Source organism: Aulonocara sp. 'chitande type north' Nkhata Bay, linkage group LG6 (assembly GCF_057382095.1).
Source record: "Aulonocara sp. 'chitande type north' Nkhata Bay isolate Kocher_YH1m ecotype deep benthic linkage group LG6, A_spYH_male_GT1.1, whole genome shotgun sequence".
NCBI lineage: Eukaryota > Metazoa > Chordata > Actinopteri > Cichliformes > Cichlidae > Aulonocara > Aulonocara sp. 'chitande type north' Nkhata Bay.
In genome coordinates this window covers 27,966,095-27,986,983 of record NC_141349.1, presented here as the reverse complement: position 1 = coordinate 27,986,983, position 20,889 = coordinate 27,966,095, and the positions used below count along the sequence as shown (strand labels likewise).

At 44.3% G+C, this 20,889-nt stretch overlaps 1 protein-coding gene and 1 pseudogene across 2 annotated transcripts; both read left to right on the top strand.

The window, feature by feature from the left end:
• Positions 1-531: 531 nt before the first annotated feature.
• LOC147327993 (sialidase-4-like) lies at positions 532-11,159 on the top strand (annotated as a pseudogene).
• A 2,799-nt stretch (positions 11,160-13,958) lies between these two features.
• LOC147327992 (sialidase-3-like) lies at positions 13,959-19,904 on the top strand. Of its 2 annotated transcripts, XM_086297621.1 has the most exons (3): positions 13,959-14,028; positions 18,426-18,517; positions 18,620-19,904. In XM_086297621.1, the coding sequence occupies exons 2-3, from the start codon at positions 18,470-18,472 to the stop codon at positions 19,544-19,546; spliced, it is 975 nt and encodes a 324-aa protein (XP_086153747.1). In that variant the 5' UTR covers positions 13,959-14,028; positions 18,426-18,469; the 3' UTR covers positions 19,547-19,904. The 2 variants fall into 2 exon arrangements, with proteins under 2 accessions (XP_086153747.1, XP_086153746.1); XM_086297620.1 differs by lacking the exon at positions 13,959-14,028 and having other exon boundaries at positions 18,235-18,517.
• Positions 19,905-20,889: the final 985 nt, after the last annotated feature.

Here is a 20,889-nt window from a genome sequence, read left to right as displayed (position 1 = left end):
CAAAACTAATGATAAATTATTACTGTGTAATACACACTCTCCAAACTGTGCCCATTTTTTCCTTGCTTGAACACATCAGTACTGAGTTTGGTTACAGCACAATCAACTGACATGACAAACATCCTCATCCATCATCTTCACTACATGTTCTGTAACATTAAGACTTATAATCAGTGAGTTTTCTCCAGTTCCATAGATGCATAGGAAATTATATATTTACTTCTTTGTGCAGCTTTCAATAAACATCCAGATATCCATGCATTCATAATAACATGCCTGAAAGGCAAAGTTCACCTTTTGCACAAATTCAAACATGCAAAGCCTCGATCATTGGTGCTTTTTGCTTCAATATCAGTTTGAGTATTAACCACAAACAAGTAACTCTGTACAAGTGTGTACTGGAATGCTAGTACAAAAATATTTATATTAAAAGGGGAATTGGGAATTAGGACCCATTTAAGGGGAGAATGATCAGTAGATAATTCCAAAGCAACTATTATTTGTCCAACCAACAGCAATACCTGTGCAGTTATGCTTATAGTCCTGAAAAACAGTGCAGTTGTCAAAGGAGCCCGGAGGCCAGTACGTGAGTGTGGACCCAAGCGCAGACCAGACACAGAGACAACTGGTAGATTTAACACAAGCTTTATTTATAAGGCAAACGTGAACTTGAAAAATGCAAGGAAGGGATTCTTGGTGAGGTGTTTTGACATAGCATGACTGCAAACAGCTCATGAAGGCCTGTTACCAACTTGACTTAGCTGATAAACTGACAGAGAAGAGATTTACCATCTTAAATACTGTCTCACTGATTGCCAGGGATCAGGTTCAGGTGAGCTGTTCAGGTGAGATGAGGAGGACGGGGTGGATGCGAATGAGAACATGGGAACACTGGAAACCTACGGGCAGCTCACTCAGACCATCATAGCAGTAGATTGATTGTTTCAGTGAGTGTCTTTCTGAAGCTTGTGCTGTGTTTAGTGTTTTCATATGAAAGGTCTCTGATCCATATGTAATCTCTCAGAGCAGAGGAGGACTCCAGATGATGTCAGCGGGAAAAAGCTGGTTATGAGAACAGTAAAGATAAAGGAGGAATCATCGAAGATGATGGTTGAGGTAATAGTGATAATCACCCATTTCAGTTCTAAATTACTTGTTAATTACAGTCCTGTTTTGAACTGTTCTGTTTTATTTACTTATGAACATTTAATTATTTTTACTTATGAACTTATTTACTTATCTTTTTTAGTGGTCAAAGCTCAAACTGGTGGAAAAGGCACTTATTAAAGGACACCGTCCAATGAACCCCTGCCCGGTGTATGACAAGGCCAACAAGAAACTTTTCCTGTGTTGAACACAATATCACTGAAATGTACCAAAGAAAATGCTATGACAACAGGACCCGTCTCTGCTACATCACAAGGTACGATCTTGGAGAAACCTGGAGCAATGTGACCGATTTGACAGACAAACTGAGTGAAATAAAACACTGGTCCACATTTGCTGTTGGGCCAGGCCATGGTATTCCAGCAGAGAGTGATAGACTGATTATCCCAGTTTATGCTCAAACTTGTCGCAGTAGTGCTTCCCTCTCGCGTTGCTGTTGTAAACTAATTACATGTTTTGTTCAGTTCCCATTGTAAATCGTATGCACTCTCACTGTATAGTGGTAGTCATGGTGAAAACTGGAAATTTGGGGAACTGTTTAATACGGTATCAGTTGAGTGTGAAATGGCTGAACTTTCCAAAGACCACATCTACTGCAAAGCCTGTAATGAAAATGGCTATCGAGTGGAAGCAGTCAGTGATGATAATGGACATATCTTTACCATTCCCCAACCTGGAAACAAGCTGGACGGATCAATCGGTGGCCGCGTTACAGGACGCACTCGATGACGCAGACTGGGACATGTTCAGAAACAGCTCCGATGATGATGTCAACGTGTTTACGGAAGCGGTTGTGGGATTCATCGGGAAACTAGCGGATGATACCGTGGAGACAAAGACTATCACAACGTTTCCCAACCAGAAGCCGTGGGTGGATAAAACCATCCGCGACGCTCTGAGATCCCGCACCGCTGCCTACAACACGGGACTCACGACGGGGGACATGGACCCGTACAAAGCCACGTCATATAACGTGCGGAGGGCGGTGAAAGAGGCGAAGCAGCGCTACGGGAGGAAACTAGAGTCACAACTCCAACAGAGTGACTCTAGGAGCCTGTGGCGGGGACTAAGGACAATAACGGACTATAAAGCACCAACAACCGGTATGACAAACGCGGCCGTGACTCTGGCAGACGAGCTGAACACTTTCTATGCTCACTTCGAGGCTGCAGCTAAGGACTCCAACGATGCTAGTGCTAGCGGCGCTAACGGCTGCAGACAGGAAGATACTGCCAGCACCGGAAACGTGCTCGTCATCTCCGAGCATGAAGTAAGGAGAGCCTTCAAGAGAGTGAACACCAGGAAAGCAGCAGGACCAGACGGCATCCCAGGTCGTATCCTCAGAGACTGCGCATACCAGCTAGCTCCTGTGTTCACTGAGATATTCAACATCGCTTTATCTCAGTCGGTCATCCCCACATGCTTTAATCAATCAAACCTTTATTCGTCACATGCAGGTTGCCCTGCAGTGAAATGGGACCCCCCCCGACCTTACACATATAGCACAAACATTACATGGGGATACAGGTCGGAGATTGGTAGAATCAGAGAAAAAAACATTGAAATTTACACTACAGTGGGGAAAGTGCAAGAGGAAAAAAGAGACCCCTACTCATGCTGTGCTTCCATGGTAGGACAGCATGAGAACAGGAAACAAAAAAACTCCTTTGCACAAAAAGCACATAAATGTCCACAGCACAACATTGTGAAGACATGACAAGCCACAGGGGTGGGTGGGGGGTGAGGAGTAATCCGAAGCGAACACAGCAGCCACCCTGCACAGCGCTACCATTCCAGCACGGCACACAGCCCGCCGCATTCCCTCGCAGGAAACAAGCATCGAAGGCGTTGGAAGGGGAGGGGGGATGAGTGAGTGCCTATCAGTGTAAGTGTGTGTGTGTGTGCGCGTGTCCATAGTTCAGCTGAGACAGTGTCCTTCGGCCTATCAGGCTAAGTAAACAGTCCTCCAGCCAATCCAGGTGTCCTTGCATGGGATGGGAAGAATAGCCGTAACACAGTCGTTATCAGGGAGTGATTGTTTGGCTCCAGCCTTGGGCCTGCAGCTGGCGTGTTATGGGGGTCCGCAATGTTCATGTTGATTTTGTTAATTTCCATGCGAGCAGCCCAGGAGAATTTTCAGGCTGCTCTTTAACACTCTGACACTGGCCTCTCGATCTCCCGTTGGAGAGTCGCGAGCCTCCCCATGATGGTATCAAACTTCTGTTCCATGGTGTTATCATTCTTTTGATTCTGAGACCTCACAACTGCAATGATCCGTTCCGCGATGTTTTCCAACTGTCGCTCAAGGGTCTCATTTTGAGCAGGCCTCTCTCTGATGTTTCCCCTCATACGCTCAATGGTGTTGTTTTGAGCCTTCACAGCAGCTGCAAGCGTCTCCAAGGTGTTGACCATATTACGTTCGTTGTGAGAGGTCGCGCCTCGTTCCTTTCCGATTCCAGCGGGCAGCCTTGGGGGGGGTTTGAACAGCCGGTTCCGCTCTCTTATTTCTCCGATAAACCAGGGCTAAGCCAACTCCGATTAGCATGAACCCTGTTATCATGGTTCCGAATAGATAGATATCTTCAGCGTCCTCGATCGACAGTCCCGTCAGGCACATGATCCTCCAGTTCTGCCACCCGTCCATCGTGTATCCGGCAGGGAAAGTCCCTCCAGGGCACTCAGGCTCTCCCGAGCCCAGATTTCTCGTTGAGAAAAGGGTGTCAATAGCATTCAGAGACCAGTTGATCAAATCCATAGTTCTCTTTTAGGTTTTAGAGAACGACAGTGGGAGGCTATTCCAGGGAAAGTAAAGAGTCCATCATTGTTCCTGTCCCGAAGAAACCCCACCCTGCTTCTCTCAATGACTATCGCCCTGTAGCCCTCACCTCAGTAGTGATGAAGTGCTTTGAACGCCTGGTCAGAGACTTCATCATTTCTTCACTACCAGACACACTGGACCCACTACAGTTCGCTTACCGTCCAAATCGTTCCACAGACGATGCCATCTCTCATCTCCTCCACACATCACTCACTCACTTGGACACTAGAAGGGGGAATTATGTTAAAATGCTCTTCATAGACTACAGCTCTGCATTTAATACCATAATTCCCTCCACACTCACCACCAAGCTGGAGCATCTGGGACTCAGCTCATCTATGTGTCAGTGGATCTCCACCTTCCTAACTGGTAGACCACAGGCAGTAAGGATGGGGGGACATGTCTCAGCCTCCACCACTCTCAGCACTGGAGCCGCCCAGGGGTGTGTTCTGAGCCCCTGAGCCAAGACGGCCTACCTGAAGGAGATTAGGAATCTAGAGAACTGGTGCCAGAGGAACAACCTCCTTCTAAACGTCAGTAAGACAAAGGAGCTGATAGTGGACTTCAGCACTAAGCAGGAGAGGAACTACCAGACCCCTGTCATCAACGAGTGCCCAGTGGAGAGAGTGGACAGCTTCAAATACCTCGGAGTTCACATCACGCAGGACCTGTCATGGTCCTGTCACATCAACACCGTGGTGAAAAAGGCCCGTCAGCGTTTCTACCACCTCAGACGCTTGAGAGACTTCCAACTGCCCTCCAAGGTGCTCTGGAACTTTTACTCGTGCACCATAGAGAGCATCCTGACGGGAAACATCTTAACCTGGTTCGGGAACAGCACCATGCAGGACAGACGAGCTCTACAGAGGGTTGTGCGGTCAGCTGAGCGCACCATCCGCTCCGAGCTCCCTGACCTGCACTCAATCTACAGCAGGCGGTGCTGGACCAAGGCCAGGAAGATCGTGAAGGACCTCAGTCATCCCAACAACAGACTGTTCTCTCTGTTGAGGTCAGGAAAGCGATTCCGCTCCCTGAAGACCAACACAGAGAGACTGAGGAGGAGCTTCTTCCTGCAGGCGATACAGTCTCTCAATCACACCACCACACAGTACTGACCCACACATATAGTTCTTACACACACACTGGACATTCTGGACATTGTTTTCACTTCATCACTTAAATCACTTTAAGCATATTTGCACTGCACAAGACATAATGTGGATTGCACAACACTGGTCACTATATTCTTCATTTCCAGTTAATACTTGTACAGCTGCTGTTATTGTGTGTATATGTGTATATATATATATATATATATATATATATATAAACACCCAGCACGCCCCTGCGGGCGGTTTATCCTTCAAGCTCGGGTCCTCTACCAGAGGCCTGGGAGCTTGAGGGTCCTGCGCAGTATCTTAGCTGTTCCCAGGACTGCGCTCTTCTGGACAGAGATTTCCGATGTTGTTCCCGGGATCTGCTGGAGCCACTCGCCTAGCTTGGGAGTCACCGCACCTAGTGCTCCGATTACCACGGGGACCACCGTTACCTTCACCCTCCACATCCTCTCGAGCTCTTCTCTGAGCCCTTGGTATTTCTCCGGCTTCTCGTGTTCCTTCTTCCTGATATTGCTGTCATTCGGAACCGCTACATCGATCACTACGGCCGCCTTCTTCTGTTTGTCTACCACCACTATGTCCGGTTGGTTAGCCACCACCATTTTGTCCGTCTGTATCTGGAAGTCCCACAGGATCTTAGCTCGGTCATTCTCCACCACCCTTGGGGGCATCTCCCATTTTGACCTCGGGACTTCCAGGTTGTACTCAGCACAGATGTTCCTGTACACTATGCCGGCCACTTGGTTATGGCGTTCCATGTATGCCTTGCCTGCTAGCATCTTGCACCCTGCTGTTATGTGCTGGATTGTCTCTGGGGCATCTTTACACAGCCTGCACCTGGGGTCTTGCCTGGTGTGATAGACCCCAGCCTCTATGGATCTTGTGCTCAGAGCTTGTTCTTGTGCTGCCATGATTAGTGCCTCTGTGCTGTCTTTCAGTCCAGCTTTGTCCAGCCACTGGTAGGATTTCTGGATATCAGCCACCTCCTCTATCTGCCGGTGGTACATACCGTGCAGGGGCCTGTCCTTCCATGATGGTTCCTCGTCTCCCTCCTCTTTCTTGGGTTTCTGCTGCCTGAGGTATTCACTGAGCACTCGGTCAGTTGGGGCCATCTTCCCAATGTATTCTTGGATGTTCCTTGTCTCATCCTGGACTGTGGTGCTGACACTCACCAGTCCCCGGCCCCCTTCCTTCCGCTCAGCGTACAGCCTCAGGGTGCTGGACTTGGGGTGAAACCCTCCATGCATGGTAAGGAGCTTTCTTGTCTTTATGTCAGTGGTTTCTATCTCCTCCTTTGGCCAGCTTATTACCCCAGCAGGGTATCTGATCACGGGCAGGGCGTATGTGTTGATGGCCCGGATCTTGTTCTTACCATTCAGCTGACTCCTCAGGACTTGCCTGACCCTCTGCAGGTACTTGGTGGTTGCAGCCTTTCTAGCGGCCTCTTCATGGTTCCCATTTGCCTGCGGGATCCCCAGGTACTTGTAACTGTCCTCTATGTCTGCAATGTTGCCTTCTGGTAGTTCAATCCCCTCAGTTCTGACTACCTTCCCTCTCTTTGTTACCATCCGACTACACTTCTCCAGTCCGAACGACATTCCAATGTCATTGCTGTATAGCCTGGTAGTGTGGATCAGTGAATCGATGTCTCGTTCACTCTTGGCATACAGCTTGATGTCATCCATGTACAGGAGGTGGCTGACAACTGCTCCGTTCCGTAGTCGGTATCCGTAGCCAGTCTTGTTAATGATCTCACTGAGGGGGTTCAGGCCTATGCAGAACAGCAGTGGGGACAGAGCATCTCCTTGGTAGATCCCGCACTTGATGGTAACTTGTGCTATGGGCTTGGAGTTGGCCTCTAGTGTTGTACGCCACATCCCCATTGAGTTCCTGATGAAGGCTCTTAGGGTCCCATTGATCTTGTACAATTCTAGGCATTCCAGTATCCAGCTGTGGGGCATTGAGTCATAGGCCTTCTTGTAATCAATCCAGGCAGTGCACAGGTTGGTCAGTCTGGTCTTGCAGTCTCGGCTGATTGTTCTGTCTACCAGTAGCTGGTGTTTTGCACCTCTGGTATTCTTGCCAATTCCTTTCTGTGTCCCGCTCATGTATTGAGCCATGTGCCTGTTCATCTTAGCCGATATGATACCTGACAGGAGCTTCCATGTAGTACTGAGGCAGGTTATTGGTCGGTAGTTGGAGGGGACCGGTCCCTTCTTGGGGTCCTTGGGGATCAGGACCGTCCGGCCTTCGGTTAGCCATTCCGGGTGTCTTTCGTTAACTAGCAGCTGGTTCATTTGTGCTGCCAGACGCTCGTGGAGTGCAGTCAGCTTCTTCAGCCAGTAGGTGTGAACCATGTCGGGCCCTGGTGCTGTCCAACTCTTATATATATATATATCTATATATATATATATATATATATATATATTTATATTTCTTCATACATTCTTATATAGTTCTATACTGTGTATTGTGTATTTTGTTGTACAGTTATTTTATTTTCAACTTTAATTTATATATTTTATCTTATTCTTTCCCAGTTAAATTTACCCTTCATTCTAATTTGTGTTGTACAGTTATTTCATTTTTAACCTTAATTTTTTATATTTTATTCCTTCCTAGTTAAATTTACCCTTTTTAATTTTTCATATTTATTTCCTATCTTATTCATAGCCTTTTCCTTTTTTTTCTTTAGGTCACGAGCAGTTGTCTAAACATTTCACTGCATATCGTACTGTGTATGACTGTGTACATGACGAATAAAATTTGAAATTGAATTTGAATTTGTTCCTTCCCATTCCATGCAAGGCCACCTGGATTGGCTGGAAGACTGTTTACTTAGCCTGGCGGGGCGAAGGACACTGTCTCAGCTGAACTATGGACACGCACACACATACATATACTGATACTGATAAGCACTCACTGACGCATCACCCTCCCTATCCAACGCCACCTCCAACGCTTACCTCCCCCATGATGTGGACATCGGGTCAGCTGGAGGCGCAGTCGAAAGATTACAGCGGTCCCACATCAGATGTACACACTGGAACACTTTCCCATGTTGCTTGTGTTACACCACTCCAGGACAACTTGGTGTAAACAGCAGAACCGAGTTTATTTGGGGTACTTCAGAACCGTGGCTTTCACATACAGAGCCCAAGAATACACTCTTCTCTCTTTTCTTCTCTTTTCTTTTTTTTTTTTTTTAAATAGTTTTTCTTTTTCCGTGACTGCCCCCTACTGGTGGAAAAACATGTAGCAGCCAAAAATCCAAACATATAGTTGAATAACACAAATACCAACAGATTCGTGCAATGTTTTGGACATATTTTAGCTTTACACTTTACCAAGTGCTACATTCCTCCCCTGCTAAATAAATGTTGTCCCAACATTGAGAAAACATGACAATAAGAAACAGAAATAAACAAATATACTTCTCTCTTCCTTGTGACAATGTAGAGATGACGTAAGTCGGCATAGGGTTTAGCAGTGCTCTAAGATCACTTTTCTAAGATCACAAAACAAATTTCCCACGTGTGGGACTAATAAAGGTTATCTTATCAGAATCAGAATCAGAATCAGAAACTTTATTGTCATTGTCATGAGAACAACGAAATTAAGAATGGTCCCCGATCATTGCATCATCCCTAGCAATATCAAAATATAAATAAAACAATAAAATTCAATAAATAAAATAGATAGAATACTTAAAATACTAATAAGATATAACAGTAAAACATTCACATACATTCCCACACACATGCTTCAGACCGTGCATAGATTAACACAAGAGTGGCGTGATGGACATTTTTTTGTAGTATTCAGATGTGTTATTGCAGTTGGATAACAGCTGTGTTTGAGTCTATTAGTCCTTGCTCTGATTGCCCTGTACCGTCTGCCTGAGGGCAACAGTTCGAACAGGGAGTGGCCAGGATGTGAGGTGTCTTTTATGATGTTTTGGGCCTTTTTAAAACAGTGGGCGTTGTGTAGAACTTCCAGTGTGGGGAGAGGGCAGCCAGTGATCTTTTGGGCGGTGTTAATGATCCCTTGGAGTGCTTTCCTCTGAGCCCCTGTGCAGCTAGTGTACCAGATGCATATGCAGTAAGTTAGAACACTCTCAATGGTGGCTCTGTAGAAGGACACCAGCAGTCTCTGTGTGATGTTATTCCTCCTGAGAATTCTCAGGAAGTACAGTCTCTGTTGGGCCTTTTTCAGCAGCTCGGAGGTGTTCACACTCCAGGAAAGGTTCTCCTCTATATTGACTCCCAGGAAGCGGAAGCTTGCCACCCTTTCTACACAGTCCCCATTTATGAATAGTGGTTGGATCTCTGCCTTTTTCCTTCTGAAGTCTATTATGAGTTCTTTGGTTTTTGAAGTGTTGAGGAGGAGGTTATTGGCCTTACACCATGACGTCAGCTGCTCCACCTCGTCTCTGTACGTAGACTCGTCTCCCTTGGAAATGAGCCCCACCACTGTGGTGTCATCTGCAAATTTCACAAAGATGTTGCTGTGGTGGCGAGGAGTGCAGTCGTGTGTGTAGAGAGAGTAGAGCAGTGGACTGAGCACACAGCCCTGGGGTGAGCCAGTGCTGAGACTCAGGGCTGAGGATGTGTGATGGCCAACTCTGACTCTCTGTCTACGGCCCGAGAGGAAGCTATTGATCCACATGCAGGTGCTGTATGGAAGCCCCAGGTCTTGTAGCTTGGCCACCAGTTTGTGTGGAAGGATGGTGTTAAAAGCTGAGCAGTAATCCACGAAGAGCATCCGCACATAGCTACCATGCTCTTCCAGGTGAGTTAATGCAGCATGGAGTGCTGTGGCTACAGCGTCTTCCATGGATCGGTTTGCTCTGTAGGCAAACTGGTGTGGATCCAGGCTGCGGGGCAGGGCTGCTGTGATGTGTCTGCGGACCAGCTTCTCAAAGCATTTCATTACCACTGGGGTGAGTGCCACCGGTCTGTAGTCATTCAGGCCGGTGATGTGGGGCTTCTTAGGCAAGGGGACTATGGTGGAGGACTTCAGGCAGAGTGGGACAGTCGCCTGTGCGAGGGATATCTTATCTTATCTTACTTTCACGATGCACTATTGGACCTCAGGTGACAGAATCACATGTTACTCTCTTACCAGATAAGCATCGGCTTACAACAGTGCTGAGTTGTTTCCGACAGTCCACATACAAATATTACCCTCTAAGACGTTACTATCACTTTACCACGTGCTCCGGAGCTTGTCAACTTAGATAGTAACCATTTAATCACAATTTACCTCATCAAACATAATGATCCAATGTCTTACGCTACCATCCCCAAAAGTATCAAATATTTGTGTCACCATATTGGTAAGGCCTTGTAAGTCCCCATACATTTTTGAAAAATAACATCATTTAAATTCAGAAAAACTCTTTCACAGTTCAATAATAACTAACTGGTACATAAGCTGCATAGTAAGGCATTTGTAGAGCTGCCCAAGGTACTCCAAACTGGTCATAGAATGGCGGTGCTGCTGCAATGGCATACAATGGGTTAACACTGTGACCAATTGCTCTTTGAACTGGTTGGCCAAACGCATCATAAGTCAATATTTTCCGTGGACATCTCTTCCTCTGAGATCTTCTCGGCTGCGGTTCCGACAGTTCTGGGTTCATTTCACTGGGCTGACCTGACGAAGCAACAGTGTCTGGTGATGCTGAGGTGTCATGTTTAGCGTTACCTTGTCCATTCACCATATCTACTTGAAATTCTTCAGCATCCACTCTAAGCTCCGTGCTCTTTCGCTGAAGGTCCTGGTCCAGTTCAGTAGCAGGTGCAGACACCATTAAATCCCCTTGAGGCTGACAGTGGTGGTGCCTCACTCTCTGAGACCAATACTGCTCTTCATCATCTGAGCTCTCTATATGGTTCGATGCGTCTTGTAGGTCTCTTTGTTTTTGTGTCTGTGTAGTGTGGCTTCGTTCAGTTCTTGTTATTGTGGGAAGCGGTAATGCATTACAGGGCATTAACATGTTGCGGTGGAGGATACGGCCTCGCCCAGCACCACGCTCCGGCTTAACCTCATAGACAGGGCTGTTTTCCCCCTTTTGAGAGATCACTATGTGAACTTGATCCTCCCAATAGGAGTGTAAATTTCCCGGGCCTCCCCTCTCTGACATGTTCCTGACAAGTACCCTGTCCCCAGGTGAGAGTACAGCACTTTGTCTCTTCAGGTCATAATGTGATTTCCCTCTTGCCAGAGTCTTTTTAATGTTTCTGGATGCAATGTCATATGCTTCTTTCATTTGTTGTTGCCATTTGTGAGCATAATCCTCATATGATTTGCATTTGTTCGTCTCACTCAGTCCAAAAATTACATCAATAGGGAGATGTGGATGTCTAAGAGTAAATAAAAGGGCGAGTATCCTGTCGAGTCACTAGTTGTGCAATTATAGGCATGCACAACTTTGTTTACGTAGTCACTCCAGTTTCCTTTCTTTTCCTCATCCAGGGTCCGCAGCATTCACAGCAAAGTGCGATTAAACCTTTCCACCGGGTTCCCCTGTGGATGGTAGGGTGTAGTCTTTGAATTGGCTATTCCTGTGTACTTCTGCAGCTGTTTGAATAAATGGTTTTCAAATTCTCTGCCTTGATCGTGATGTAATTTACCAGGAAAACCAAATTTCAAGGAAAAGTCATTAAAAATTTTATCTGCTGCTGGTTTGCCAGCTTTGTTGCGTGTAGGGTAGGCTTGAGCAAACTTGGTGAAGTTGTCCTGTAACACTAAAATATACTCATACCCTCCCCTGCTCTTTTCGAGATGGACATAGTCTATTGAGACCATTTCAAAGGGTACAGTAGCTGGCACATGACACATGGGGGCCCTACACTGAACTGTAGGTTTTTTCTGAATATTACATTTGCACACCTGTGTAATGAAAAACTCAATATCTTTGTACATATTCGGCCAATAAAACCTACTCCTTGCCAAATTCATCACACGGTCCACCCCCAAGTGACCCATTTCGCAGTGAAGGTGTTTGTACACCAGTTCTTTGTGCGATTCCGGAATCACAATCTGAGTGTAAGTCACAGTCTTTCGTATCAGCAACCCGTCATCTGAGATAAACAGCTTTTTCCACTCGTGTAGTAGCTGTTTTCCTTTAGGGGTTGTGAGCGCTGATGTCTTGTCAAAACTCGCACCAGTACTCTTTAAGTTGAGAACATAAGCTATGGCAGGGTCCTGCTTTTGAGCTTGCAATAGCTCCTGCGTTGTGATCCTCACATCTGGCGGATTTTCTGTAAGTATTTTGTTTACTTCTGGATTGCATGTTATGGCTGATATCCAATCCAGTTGTTTGTCTTCCTGTGTTTCAATGGCATTCAGTACTGCGCTTAACACTTCAGGCGAACACAGCTCAGTACATTCTGACATGTATGAATCCATACTAGAAGGTGTTCTGGACAAAAAGTCTGCATCAACGTTACTTTTTCCGGGTCGGTATTTCAGTGTTATGTTAAAATCAGCCAGCTCGGAAACCCATCTGTGTCCTGTTGCATTCAGTTTAGCTGTGCCTAAAACATAGGTTAAAGGGTTGTTATCACTGTACACTGTCACTGAGGGAGCATAGAACAAATAGTCTCTAAAGCGCTCAGTCACAGCCCATTTTAGTGCCAAAAACTCAAGTTTCCCTGAGTGCCACCTGTAATTCCTCTCAGCTTGTGTTAATGTTCTTGACCCATATCCATTGACTCTTAATTTACTGTCCTGCCTCTGATACAAGACTGCACCAAGGCCTTCTTCTGAAGCATCGATGTGCAGAATGAAGGGTTCCTCAAACTTAGGATAAGCCATCACAGGTGGATTAGTCAAAACATCCACCAAATAGTCTAGAGTCTAGTGCTTTTTGGTGGCTGTCACTCCATATGATTTTTTGGGTGGGTGCAGCATGCCCCGCCTTGGCTGACCGCGCTGGTGTTTGCGTGTGGTCAACTGAGAGTAAATCATATAGGCACTTTGCATGTCTTGAAAAATCTTGTACATAGCTTCGGTAGTATCCTAAAAATCCTAAAAGCTTTCTCAGCTCTTTAATGTTTGTTGGTGGGTTGTCCTTCAAAGCTCGTACTGCTTGTACCTCTTTCTCATCCATTTTGTAGCCGTCTGCTGAAATGATTTTGCCCACATAGCGGACCTCATTTTTAAACAAGTCACATTTATCAGGTCTTAGTTTTACTCCCCAAGCCCGCTGACGTTTGAGAACTGATCTCAAATCTTCAATATGCTGTTCAAATGTTTGACTGTACACCAAAACATCATCTAAATATGGAGTGCATATTTTGTCCCTCAAGCCTTCCAAACTTTCCTCCATGCTCCGCTGGAAAGCTGCAGGTGCATTGGTGAGTCCAAATGGGATCCTATTCCATTCGTACAGCCCCCAGGGTGTTGTGAAGGCGGTATATTTTTTCGAGTCTTCGCTGATTTCACCTTGATAGTACGCTTTGCCTTGGTCATGCACACTAAACCACCTATTGCCGCCAAGTCCATCAAGGATTTCCTGTATTCGTGGAATAGGGTGTCTGTCTGGAATGGTCTTTTTATTGAGGCCCCTATAATCGACACACAGTCTCAGGCCTCCATCCTGCCTTCTCACACACACTATTGGAGAGGCATATGGTGAGGTTGATTTGTGAATAAAGTCTTTTTTTAACAAGTCCTGAATGTGACTTTTTACTTCATCGTAGAGAGCACGTAGGACCGCATTATAGGATTTGGCTACAGGAATCTGATCAGTGAGTTTGATATCCATTTTTAGATTTCTTATGTAACCAACTTCCTCTTTGTGTTTAGCAAATGCGCCTGACTCCTCCCTTAACATTTCCATGACGACCGCCTGTTGTTCTGTGTTAAGGTGGCCCAAATTGACAGGTGGTTCCCAAGGCTCTTCTGCCAAGCTAGGTGAGTTCTGATTGTCTTTTTCTACAATCGAGCCTATCTGAGCTTCTTTGAGATTTACAGGATAACTATGTGTTACCCTCTCTATGTTACCTAGAAGGGTTTTAGGTGGCAACACAATGTCATGTTTGGTAGCATTAGTAACATAGATATTGACTTTGCGGGTGCTGTCTGATATAGACAGCAACTGGCAGTTAGATTTCAGACCCTCATCTAAAGACAAGTTTTCATCTGGCTCGAAAAGCATTTCACTTTTTACCTTTAGGTCTGTTTTGATGGAACAACTAACGCCGTACATTTGCCCACCCGGTACGACAATAGCTTTGCGTCCTGATCTGATAGGATAAGTAACTATCTCGTTACTGGTGGTGTGGATAAGGTTCAACAGTGCTTCTGCTTTGCTTGATCCTACTCTTAGAGAGTTTCTGAGTAGAGACAAGCTTTCACTGGACTGAGTAGTGTCTTTTTTGATCAGTTCCTCAATAGCATTAAACCCTATTATTGGTTTTTGCATCACATCCTGACTTACTAGGATTGGAACCCGAACCTCATTCTGAGCTGCAGCTTTTCCTCTCGAATCACAAAGGCTAAGGCTAACTTCTACCCAACCCTGGAAAGGGACTTCAGATCCATTTACAGCTCTCAAGTCTAAAAGTTCATCCTTACTTAGTAAATCGCTGATGGGGTGAACTTCTAAGTGAGGTAAATTGTCTGATTTCCAGCATGCACTCATTATTGAAACTTGGGCTCCCGTGTCCCACAGTGCCTGTGTTTTGCAGTTATTCATTCTACACCATACTAGACACTTTCTGCCCACAAGCTGTGCTACTTTTCTTTTTTTGGTACTTAAATAGAACACGTTTGGGGGTTGGTTCCTTTTTTAGGATTTCCTGAGTCAGTTGGTGGTGCAAGGGATAAGCTTTGGGCCTTGGGAATGTTATCACATTGGGACATTGGTGCTGAAGCTGTGGCTTGTCCCGCAGTCACAGCCCCGCCCAGTTTTCCTGCTTCTGAGCTCCCCTTACTTTGCATCCCTTTGCCCAGTGAGAGTCACTGCCACATTTGAAACAATGGTCACAGTCCCTGTTTTCTTGTTGACATGCAGAGCATCGCCTTTTGGGTCTCTGAGCTGCCTTTCTGTATGCCCTGACTTGTCTATCACCATCACCACTTCTATGTCGTTGGACAGTTTGCACTAGTGAAGCTACCTGTCCTGTGAGTTCCCTGATTGCTGAGTTACTTTCCTCAATTTTTGCAAATAAGGAGTTATCTTTGAGGGTTTTAGCCGGTTTTGTGTCAGGCTGGCTTGTGCGGGGATCAGTAAGCGCTACATTCTGCTCAACTACATTTAGTCCTGTTCTAAATGACCTGTGGGCTTTTGCCTTTAACGCTCTCTCACTTTCATTGTACTGGGCTGTTTGCATTTTCATTAATAAGAGTTCATCGCTACAGTTTTCATCCTGCAAATATGCTCTCATTTCTGCTCTGACATTGTCATTTAGAAGACCCGTTCTAATGGACTGAAAACATTGACTTTGAACAAGTTCTTTGTTATACTTTAGGCTAGACTGGGTGCGCTCAGATGCGAAAAGGATTTTTTGACGCAAATCCAGCACTCTAATCAGGAACTCAAGTGGTGTTTCATTTGCCCCCTGTGTAGCTTTGGTTAATTGCTGGTACAGTACTGTTGCATCCGTTTCTGCATAATGGGCTTTTAGAACTTGTCTCAGGCTGGTCAATGTGAGATCTTCTTTCCCTTCCGAATAGCTCCTTAGTTTTAACCCAGGAATGATGGCACGTATGACAGCCTCCACAATCTCAGCTTCAGAGTAGCCCGTTTTTAAGCCGCTTTCCATCTGGTGCTCTAAGCTACTGAAACTCAGCGTGTCTTTAGCTGTAGACTCACCCACATGTCCACTTATACTGAAGTCTTTTCTGAATCCACCTGATGAAACATTACAGCAGCTGTTGCCAATACAGTCTCTCCCCCTGCGCTGTGTTTCGCCGTCCAGCGACGTCCTCTTGGCCACCTGCTGCTCCGCTGATGTCCCTTGAGCCGCCTGATGCTCCAGCGATGTCATCGGCCCTGTCCGCCGCTCCGGAGGTGCCTGCGCCGCTGCCAGTTGCTCCTCGTGCACAGCCTCCACCGTCATCTCCGCTCTGTCTGAAGATGAAGACCGGACCACCGCTCCTGCGCCGACAGCCGCTGACCGCGCCTCCACCAGCAAAACCAGCACATCATTTAGCTCCAGAAGCACCGACATGCCTTCATCCTCTCGCTGTAAAAACTCTTCTCGTTCACAAAACTGGCTAATAAGCTTAACGAGAGCTCTGCGGGATTTGCTTTGTATTTCTTCGCTGCCCTTTTCTGTAATATTACATAGTTCACATACTCTGAGCAGTTCTTCCAAAGAAAATCCACATAACTTCTGCTCCAATTCCAACAAAAAATCTTCACGGTTCACAGACATGCTTGAAAGATAACTAAGACGAATAAAACTCTCTCAGTGTATCCGACCGGAGAAAAAACAGTTTGCATGGCATTAGCTAGACTGTCGCAATCCGTTAGCATTAGCTCCTTTACCGTGTTCCTCTGTGTGAAGTAGTCCCAAAACTATCTCGGTGGAACCTCCAAAATGTTACACCACTCCAGGACAACTTGGTGTAAACAGCAGAACCGAGTTTATTTGGGGTACTTCAGAACTGTGGCTTTCACATACAGAGCCCAAGAATACACTCTTCTCTCTTTTCTTTTTTCTTTTTTTTTTTTTTTACATAGTTTTTCTTTTTCCGTGACTGCCCCCTACTGGTGGAAAAACATGTAGCAGCCAAAAATCCAAACATATAGTTGAATAACACAAATACCAACAGATTCGTGCAATGTTTTGGACATATTTTAGCTTTACACTTTACCAAGTGCTACATTCCTCCCCTGCTAAATAAATGTTGTCCCAACATTGAGAAAACATGACAATAAGAAACAGAAATAAATAAATATACTTCTCTCTTCCTTGTGACAATGTAGAGATGGCGTAAGTCGGCATAGGGTTTAGCAGTGCTCTAAGATCACTTTCACGATGCACTATTGGACCTCAGGTGACAGAATCACATGTTACTCTCTTACCAGATAAGCATCGGCTTACAACAGTGCTGAGTTGTTTCCGACAGTCCACATGCAAATTGAATAACACAAATACCAACAGATTCGTGGAATGTTTTGGACATATTTTAGCTTAACACTTTAGCAAGTGCTACACTTGTCTGTGTTTATTGTGTTATGGTGTGTTGATACCTGTGCATTCCTGTATTATCCTTTTGTGTTGCACATTTCGATGTTTTTTTTCCTCGCTACCTAGCCTGACCTGTCTCCCCAATGTGATGTTTGTGTATTGTATGTACGGTCGGCAAGGTCTGTCATCTCGGTTGTGGGTAAAAGACCTGCAACTGACAAATAAAGGCTATCTCATCATCATGCACATCAGTAATTCCACCTCATAATGGCTTAAGAGTACGAAAGTGAGGACTGGAGCAGCCTCATCAATGTCCTGGTCTGAATCTGATTAACATGCTGTGGAATGACCTTAAAAAGGTGGTTCATGGTTGAAAACCTTCAACGTGGCTGAATTGCAACAATTATGCAATGATGAGTGGACCAAAAAATCCTCCTCAGCACTGTGAAAGACTCATTGTTAATTATCAATAAAGCTTGATTGCAGTTGTTGCTGCTAAGGGTGGCCCAGGTTTAGAGGGCAATCACTTTTTTACACACAGCCATGTAGTTTGGATTTCTTTTCCCTTTATAATAAATACATTCATCCAGAGAATACATTTTATCTATATTTGTGTTATCTTTTTTTAATATTTAAATTTGTTTGATCAGAAACATTTAAGTGTGACAAATATGGAAATCAGGAAGGGGGCAAACATTGTTTTTTATACCGCTGTATGTACAAAATAATAAAATTCAGACATAACAGCTATTAAAGGTTTTCATTCTGGTTGTTTTCCTGACATGCATGATGAAAGACGGGTTTTGCCTATTTAATTTGTTAAGGGAATGAGGGGTGGAGTTCAATGAAATGTGAATCATTTCCTCAGAAATGACCATCGATCTGTGATAAAAACAAAGATCCCTCCCTCATCCACACTCTCTAAAAGCCAGCCTATAAAAGTCAAAGCAACATCAAATTCTAGGACCGCAGAGATAAACCCAGCAAGGCTTCTTTATAATTTAATATCCATTTTATACACAAGGAAAGCAAACATGGGCTGTGGATGTTCAACAACAGCTCAGCTGCAGAAACAACCTGTCTTTGAATCTAAGGAAGCTGCTCAATGTGTTTACAGGATCCCTGCTCTTCTGTATGAGGAAAAAAGTAAAACTTTACTTGCCTTTGCAGAGCAGAGGAAGACTTCAGATGATGCCAGCGGAGAAAAGCTGGTTATGAGAACAGGAAAGATCAAGCAGAAATGCTGTCAGAGGACGACTGAGGTAATAGTGATAATCAGCCATTTCAGTTCTAAATTACTTGTTAATTACAGTCCTGTTTTGAACTGTTCTGTTTTATTTACTCCTGAACAATCTCTCTTTTAGTGGTTAGAACTCAAAGAGGTGGAAAAGGCACTTATTGATGGACACCGTCCAATGAACCCCTGCCCGGTGTATGACAAGGTCAACAACAAACTTTTCCTGTTTTTCATCTGTGTTGAAGACGGCATCACTGAGCTTCACCAAATAAAAAAATGTGACAACCGGACCCGTCTCTGCTTCATCACAAGTGAGGATCTCGGAGAAACCTGGAGCGACGTGACCAATTTGACGGACGAACTAAGTGAAATAAAAAACTGGGCCACATTTGCTGTTGGGCCAGGCCATGGTATTCAAACAGAGAGTGGTAGACTGATTATCCCAGTTTATGCTTATACTGCGATCAAACCAAGTAAACCATATGCAATCTCACTGTATAGTGATAGTCATGGTGAAAACTGGAAATTTGGGGATTTCATACGGAAATTTAATGAGGAATCAGTGGTATCAGTTGAGTGTGAAATGGCTGAACTTTCCAAAGACCACATCTACTGCAACGCCCGTAATGTGGGTGGCCATCGAGTGGAAGCAGTCAGTGATGATAATGGACATAGCTTTACCATTCCTCAACCTGAAAACAAGCTTATGGAAACAGGTTCAGGCTGTCACGGAAGCGTGATCTCCTTCCCAGCTCAACAAGAAAGTGAAAACACAGAAAGTGACCCAAGCCAGAACCTTGAAAAGTGGCTGCTGTTCACGCACCCAACCAGTCCGAAACACAGGGTCAAGTTAGGTGTGTATCTGAACAAATCCCCACGTGATCCAAAGGCATGGAGCGAACCCTGCATCATTAATGATGGACCCAGTGGTTACTCAGACCTGGCTTACATTGATGATGGCTGCTTTGCATGTCTGTTTGAGTGTGGGCAGCAGGAAATACATGAGCAGATAGCCTCTGTTGTCTTTAGCTATAAGGACATCACCAAGAAATAAACTGAAGAAAAGAAAAGAAAAATATAAAAAGAATAATTTTTATTCAGGTGTGTAGATGAAAAGATTCATATGTATATGTGCACGACTTAAAGCAGTAAGTGTTGCTTTGTATGTAAAAATCTTTATTTGCTTGTTGCATGAAAAATGAATAAGAAAACTGAGAAGCTTGTAGGATTAACACTTTAAAAAATACTTTAATAAATTGAAGGAAACAAAACAGTTTCTCCTGTTTTCAGTGAGTATTAAACATGGATGCTCAGTTTAAACAAAAGTTTTAATCTAGTTATTCACTCCTTGAAGAAAACATACCTAATGTTGCAAATATCATATTAATGGTTGTGAATGCATTTGATTTTATTGCAGAAAATAATAAAAATAGTTAACATATGCTGTTTTATTGTAAAACTATCTGTTCTTTTGCTCATTTATTTCCCACCAACTCCAAACTGTGAGTTCAACATCCACAATGAATATTTTAATAAACAAATAACTGTAGTGAATTTAAGGTTAAAACAATATAAAACAAGCAAAAGGTTTAAACGTGCTTTGCATAACACATTAAAGTAGATCACAGATAATAATATTATTGATATTATTTGTTGTTACAGTAACAACAACAACCTGGACACTGCAAATAAAATAAAACTGTGAATAATGAAAAAAAAATATAGGAGTCAATAAAGAAATTTATAAAAGAAAATCAGGGTTCACAGGATTCCCGCTCTAATCTGTGAAAAAGTCGGAGAGACTCCTGTAGCCTTTGCAGAGCCGAGCTGTAAACCCGATCATGGAGTACAGACCTGCAGGTTACGAAAGAGGGATTATGAAGGAGCGTCCACCGGGAGAATCAGATATTTTGTTACTGAAGTACTTAGGAATGTAGCTCACAGTCTTGCTTTTAAAAATCAAAGCTGTTTTATAACATGACCATAAATGCAAATTTTATATGCAAAAGTCTGAAATTGCTTGACATATGAGAAATGAACAGTGGAGAAGAAGAGAACCGGCTCATGAAAGATACTGCCGTATCTGTAAAACAAAGTGGAGCCACTACATGGTATGATCATATATGACTGAGTAATAGTAGCATTGTTTAATAATGTAACTGCTTATAGAAGTAGCAGGGTAAATTCTCAAATTTCCAGTGATATACCCTCTGCTTAGATTCAGTTAATGCTGGAAAACTGATTGGCAGGTGCTTCAGAGTGCTACTGTGCAATTATATAGTTTTTCCCATTATCTCTGAACCTCTGAAAATGGAGGACTGCTTAGAAAAGGGTCAGAAGATTACTGCTACGAGAGATAAACTCGTACAATTTTCGCAGTGCAAAGGAGTAATCCAG